This window comes from Citrus clementina, unplaced genomic scaffold, assembly GCF_000493195.1.
Source record: "Citrus clementina cultivar Clemenules unplaced genomic scaffold, Citrus_clementina_v1.0 scaffold_6, whole genome shotgun sequence".
NCBI classification, from domain to species: Eukaryota; Viridiplantae; Streptophyta; class Magnoliopsida; order Sapindales; family Rutaceae; genus Citrus; species Citrus x clementina.
This window is the reverse complement of record NW_006262139.1, coordinates 4194082-4201176: the sequence shown is the minus strand read 5'-3', so window position 1 is coordinate 4201176 and position 7095 is coordinate 4194082. Positions and strand designations below refer to the sequence as shown.

The window sequence follows — 7095 nt, the reverse complement described above, 5'->3', positions numbered from 1 at the left end:
AGATTCCACTCGGTGCGAGCGAGCAAAACCACTTTTCTTTAAAAAGTCATCGGCTTTAATCCCACTAATACGAGGCTCCATCAAAACCACCATCGATGGGTTATAATTCTTAATAATTGTCCGAAACGATCACCTGAAATCTCCGGAGGATGCCCTTTGGGCATTCCAGAACATGATACTTATTGACATATAAAAATGCAAAGAGGGGACAGAAGCCTGCTACTGCTGTCCAGTGACATCCTCCATCAACGCCAACGGCATTTCTTGAACCATCGAGTCATCTTCATTAGCCATCCCATCCCCATCATCACCAACCATAGGTACGGTTGGAAAGGTATGAGTATTACCACCATCTGGCACCCGAAGGGTGTTTTGATCATCAGGAGGTTCGACTAAATGTTGCGGGTCTGGTCCCTGCCTTTCCATGTGATCTATGGCCACTTCCCTAGCATCCCATTTAAAAAGGGTTTGGGAGGAGCAAACGACCACTGCATGTTTAGTGGGATCTAAGGTAGTTTCGAAAGGGAGTACAAGTCGGTTACTATAAGCTTGCTGGGGGAAAGTGTGTGGTTCCAAGTTTTGGTTTGCATGGGGTAAGGGAGTTATATTCTCCTCGCTGATATTGAAGCCTTATTTTGCGGCTTACGGTGAGCCAAGGTCTTTGCTATGTTTCTTGTATTGGATGTAAAGGTAAGGTTAGAGGCAGGTTTGAAAGGCTGACGTGAGGTGGAAGGGAAATCTGTGCAAGCTGCATGCCCCTGATTTTCATCTTCCTCTGAGACTTGAGCTAAAATTTGAAACCTTGAGATGCCAGCTCCAGCACCCTCCTTATTTCTATTTAAGTCGCCAGTGTTCTCCTTACCAATCTTAGGCTTCCATCCTCTCTTGGTGGCAATCATCCAGGGCCCAAAAGGTTCAACATTGTTATCATCTTTACTGCCAACTTCCTTTTGGCCAGAAAATTCGTCCCCCGGCTTTGTCTGTTGGGGTTGATCAGCATCTTTAGTGTTTGTCGGATTCCCAGCCTCTTTGCACTTGTTACTGCTATGCCCATAACGTCCACACTTATAACATATTATTGGCAATCCCTTATATTCCACCTTTTGAATCTTCCCATCCAACTCAAACTGAGACACTAGCGGCCGAGTTAGAGAGATACTCACTGCAAGATGGGAAAATCTTCCACGAGTTGAGGAGGCTGTGGTCGAGTCGATTTTAATCACAGTGCCCACTAACTGACCCAGCTTCTGTAAGATTTTCCGGTCATAAAGATGAACAGCAAGACCAGGAAGGTGGATCCATATCGTGACTTGATCAAGGGCCGTGTTTGTGAAGTCAAAAGAAGGCGTCCATGGCTGCACCGTTAAGTAGTGACTCATTATGAGCCACGCTCCCTTAGTTAAGGCATCCATCGCATCCTCCACCGATCGAAATCGAACCAAATAGTAGTTGTTTTCCAAGTCGATCACCGAAAAACCCATGACTGTTTTCCACATGACATTCAGTCTGGTACAAAGGGCTCTGTAGCCAAGTGGGCGTCCAAGTAGCTTCACAACAACCGAGTTCTTCCAAGGTTTACTCAACTAAGCATGAACCCTAGCCGAAAACTTAATTGATGGCATGTTTCCCTTGTTGGTTTCAATAACGTCCCCTTCCTCAAAATCCCAATCCTCTATTCCGCCTCCAACTCCTTGCTCCATCGCTTGCATGGCATTCACTAGGGTTTCCTTATACGAGACCTGAGCAGAGTGAATACCAGCATGATCTTCGTCATGAAACCTCACTTTTTTAGTTGTTCTAGCCTCCCTAAGCGGCGGGGGAAGAGTTCCTCCGAGGGTAGGGTTTCCTACACGTCCGAGGATTTCAAAGCTTTCCATCAGTCTTTCTGTGAATTTGGGCTTTAATTTAAGCATCGCATACTTGACTATGAAAGATTTTTTTAATGCGATAAAAGGTAAAGCAAATTGATCTTAAAGATACACTGTTGTGAGGTTGCACTGTAAACACAATAATTTAGAATGACCAAAAAAAAAAAAAAAGAAAATTGATGAACAAAATATGAGACAGAAGTGGAGAGCATTAATTGGAACAAGTACAACTGGATTGCTCTGGTCTCTTATTGTGCCCACTTGAACGCTTTGTATGTCTCTCTTGTAAAGGGAAATCCTCTACAATCCTTTTCCTTATTTAACTTTAATTAGTCATCAACTTTAATTATCCAATAAGTGATTTTATACTAAAGTTGTTTGATGAAAAACTATTATTATTTTTTTACTAATTTTATCAAACATATTATTTAAAAGTTATATTAATCAAAATCAATCAACTTTTATTTAATAGGTAGAGCTATTTCTCACACCAATATTGTCATTTAAGCTAGAACATTATAATACTAAATAAACTTTGAGAATCCAGAGTTTTTGACCTAAAATGCTAAAGATCAACTGCTACTTGAATGCGTTCTCTCTTCAATGATTGAAAGATGGTTAAGCAAATTTTCTAAAATGCTCTATGTTATAGTTAATTTTCTCATAAGTTTACTGTTCATTTTCTATGACATAAGTAAATTAATTTTTGAGAATTCACAAAATTATCATGAATCCCTAACTTACATAGAAAACCTATAAAAGCGCCTAGTCTTTTATTTTTTTTATTTATCTTTTCATCTTTTATTCTTAACCAACATGTAATAGAAAATATTTATCACACTACTTAATTTTAGAAGTTTAGAGGGGTGGGCATATTTTAACCGAACCGATCCAAACCAATCCAAACCGACCATTTGGATCGGTTTCATTAGTAAAAAAACTGGTTTCGGTTTATTGGATTGCAAACCGACATCACTCGGTTTGGATTTCGGTTCGGAAGGATTCCAAATCGATCTAATCCAGAAATATTATATAATTACATTATATTCTAAGTTAAGCAATCTAACTAATTATATTTATCATTTTATGCAGATTTTGACAAATCAAAAGTAATTGGGCCATAAGTTTTGATGGATAAGATGCACAATATTTTAATTGTCAAATGTTGTTCAAGTTTATTTTAATTTTGTGAGTTTGTTTTGAATGAACAGGTTAAGAACTTCTTTATTAGGATGTATTATGCTGTAAACTTGTATGGATGTATCAAAGTAGATATGAATAATATAAAAGAGGTATCAATTTGGATTACGAACACAAAAAAATAACAAATAATTTAGGTAAAATAATATAAAAGAAGTAGGCTTTTAGGTAATAAGCTCAAACCGAGGATCCAAACCCAATCGGTTTGGATCAGTTCGGTTTGAAAAAATTTTAGGTTGATATCGATTTGAAAATATTTCAAACCAATAAGTTTGGATTGGTTTGAGAATATGTCTCAAACTGATCCAAACCGAATTTGCCCACCCCTAAGTTTAGTTAGACACGTAAAACGTTGTATATTTTCTTTACTATTGTATAATATAAGAATGGATAGGTAGCATAGTAGAGTATGAACATCCCATTTGTAAACATACATTCTCTAGCAAATAACTATTCTATCGAAATTCATAAGGGTGAGGGATGCCAAAATCTTCCACGAGTTTGGGGCCCCATGGAGCCCCATTCCAAATAGGAAAAAATTTGAATAATTTTTTGGGAATGGGGTGGGGAGTGGGGGAAAAATAATCCCCAAATTCTTAACGGGGTGGGGTTTGGCTTTGTACTCTCCACCCCATCCCCACCCCAATCCCCATTATATATAAATATATTTTTAATTCTTATTTAATAATTTTTTTTATTTTTATGTAATATAAACATGATATGAATAAAAGAAAATCCTACAATATAATTCTTTTTCAACTCTAAAACATTATTATGTTTTCTTTTCTCTTTTAAAATACTGCTCTTTTCAAACATTTTTCAATTTTGATAGCATTTTAAGATATTGTTTCAAACTTTTAGAGTTTTTTTAAAATAATTTAAATACTTTATAATATGGTAATGATTTTATTTTAAGCCTCTAATTTTTAATTTATTGAAATCATGTATTTATACATACTATAAAATAAGCAAATGGGAAATGGGGTGAGGATGGGAAAATTATTCCCTATATGGGGATTTCTCATCCCCACCCCACTAAATTTATTGGGGAATGGAGGCAAAATTTTTTAATGGGGTAGGGAATGGGGTAGGCCTCCCCACCCTCACTCCACCCCATTGCCATCCCTATTTATTATTAAGGATAATCTATTATAATTAAATATGACATAATTACTTTAAATACACATCTTGCACACTCATACAACATACAATTCTCCTACCTTATACGCTAATACTTCTACTCTGACATCTTAACAATAGTAAATTAAACAAATATTTATATAGTATCAAAATAATATTGTGACAGATTTTAATTACAACACTTCTAATTTTATTATTAACAATTCAAGCAGCTCATATGCACAGGTCATGAATATTTTCTGCCAAGTTTCAATAACATGCATTCCTTACAAACTCTTTTTTTAACATTAAATTTCATTATTCTCCATGTATGTAACCAGAGAATAAAGTAGCTCTGTAATCATTCATCAATCGAAGTTTCCCTAGAAATCTCTTTCAATCTATTAACTAGTGTGAAATACATTAAATGTTTCAATTGAGTATTTCAAAATACGATTTTTAAACTAATTTTTTTCCCCTCGGGATAAGTTTGTTGAATTGGTCTTGAAACCAATGTGGGCAAAATAGCTTGGTGGCTGATTTCTTGCGATGAATCAGAGGCTGAATTGGTCTTTTATAACTGCTGATTCTCTGCTTAAATCAAGTAGAGAACGTTGGCTTCAAATATAAAAGGAGAATTGCAGTGACTATTTATTTGTGGAAAAGATTTGACTTTCCTTCCCCTTTCTTTCACTGGAACTTTATAATTCAACATTCACTTATTTTACAGAATTTATTCCTTTTCTATCTATGTTATTCTTGATTTTTGTAGTTGGGAGTGCGCTCTTAAATCAGTGAGTCATTGCATCCTATAAGAGTAAGAATGGCAAAACGAATAAATGAATTGAATTCGAATCGAATCGTAAACGAATTGGGTAAAAAATCTACTGATTCAAATTCGATTCGTTTATTAAATGAATGGAAATCTTAGGATTCGGATTCCATTCGTTTATTAAACGAATATTCAGTTTGATTCGTTTAATTCGTTTAATAGAATTAATAAACGAATCGTATTGAATTCAGATTCATTTATTATTCGTTTATCCTATTACGAATCCATAACGAATCGAATCGAATCAGGATTCATTTACAATTCGTTTAGAAAAATAAAATATAAAAAAGCCACAAATTTAATATCCTACAACAAAATACAAATAATCCAAACCATATTCTAGGATTAAATACACAGTCATCTAAATTACAATATTAACCTTTAAATTTTAAAAAAATTTCAAATAAATTTAAGAAAAAAAATAATTTAATTAAACAAGTAATAAACGAATTTTAAATGAATCGACTTGTATTCGATTCGTTTATGACATGTTTATTAAATGAATCCTAAACTAATAAATGAATCAATATCTTCAAACCTAGATTCGTTTAATTAGCGAATTGAATTGAATTCACCCAATTATTAAACAAATCAATTTTTTCAAACCCAAACCCATTTAATTCGCATTGAATCGAATCAAATAAATGAATCCTGACCCATATTACCACCCCTATATAAGAGTAGACTGCTATAGTTCCTTAACGCATTAGTAAATCATCGTCGAAGGGGCAGAATCTATCGTTAAGGAGATTGTAGTTTTGCATGCCTTGACAACCTACTGTTGTTTTCTTTCACTTATTTCTTTTTTCCATGTTCTGTGTAGTTGCTGTTTTGGGTTCAATTACATTACTAAGTTGCTAAGACACAATTTGGGTTTTATTCAAGTTGCTGGCTTCTTCATTTTGTAATTATATTTGTTCTCAACTCATCATTTCTATGACATGATAACAATCTTAAAGACAGAATTAGGATGAGTTCTGAAAATCTTTTGGCTTCTATTTGAACTCCTACAGTTGCTTCATCAACTCTTCCCTTTACTGCTGCGATTATAACAGATAAGAACTTGCCAGACGTATAAAAAATATAGCCATTCAGCAACGACCATTTCAAGCATTGGCCAGAAAAAATCCATGACATTCTCGATGCACAAAACTTAGTTGATTATCTGGAATTATTTCCCCTAGAACACGGCTATGAAGACTATGAGAAAAAAATGAAAACTTGGACTACAAATAACAAAGTCTAAAAGTACACAATTTTAAATGCCTTTTCTAGCAACCTCTATGATATCTACCGCCCTTAAAAAATTGCTTTTGAAATTTGGGATAAGCTTCATAAATTATATTACAAAGGGTGCATAAGAAGATAAGCTTAAAATTGAGGGTATTGTACCTTCTAAAAGATTTTTGGCTGGCTGTTTAATTGATAAGGTTCTTGAATCATGGAGTGATTATATTAAAGCCTCAAAACATAAGGAGAAACTTATGAGCTTTAAAGATATAATTGTGCATATTAAGATTGAAGAGCATAATAAACTTAGAGATATTTCTAGAAGCTTTGAATCTAATGAATATGTAATAAAGACCATGCTTCTATTGAAAAAATTATAGTGAGTTAACAATTAAAAGATTATAGATCAAGTTATAATAGAATGTAAATTCTTATAATAACAGAAAAGAAAATAACAGCAAAAGTTAGTTGATCAGTTGCTGCAAATCGTCGAAACAACAACAAATAAACAAAAGAAAAGAAAACTATAGGGAAACACGAGGCCTGTTAAAACAATTTCTTTAAAATAGATTTACCACCTACTATAGTGCTCTTAGGTTTGTTGGTATCTGTTTCCCAGGATACAATGGGAACAAATTATTCGCGAAGCACACGCAAATAATTCCGGCGAATAATAACAGTGCAGAATCTTGATCAAAACAGAATGTAAGAGGAAGATAAGTTTTTTTTTAAGTGCTCTGCGTGTTTTTGTTGTGTGTAAAACAGAAGAGGAAGACTGCCTTTTTATACACATGACGGTATATAACTATTGTATAAAATTGAATATTCGAAATCAATGTATGATTT

The 7095-nt window shown here is 34.1% G+C and overlaps 1 protein-coding gene across 1 annotated transcript; it reads right to left on the bottom strand.

Annotated features, from left to right (window-relative positions):
• Window positions 1-219: 219 nt before the first annotated feature.
• LOC112097293 lies at window positions 220-1481 on the bottom strand. Its single transcript, XM_024182477.1, has 2 exons — window positions 647-1481; window positions 220-506 (listed from the first exon to the last, which is right to left on the bottom strand). The coding sequence occupies exons 1-2, from the start codon at window positions 1479-1481 to the stop codon at window positions 220-222; spliced, it is 1122 nt and encodes a 373-aa protein (XP_024038245.1).
• Between the last annotated feature and the right edge of the window lie 5614 nt (window positions 1482-7095).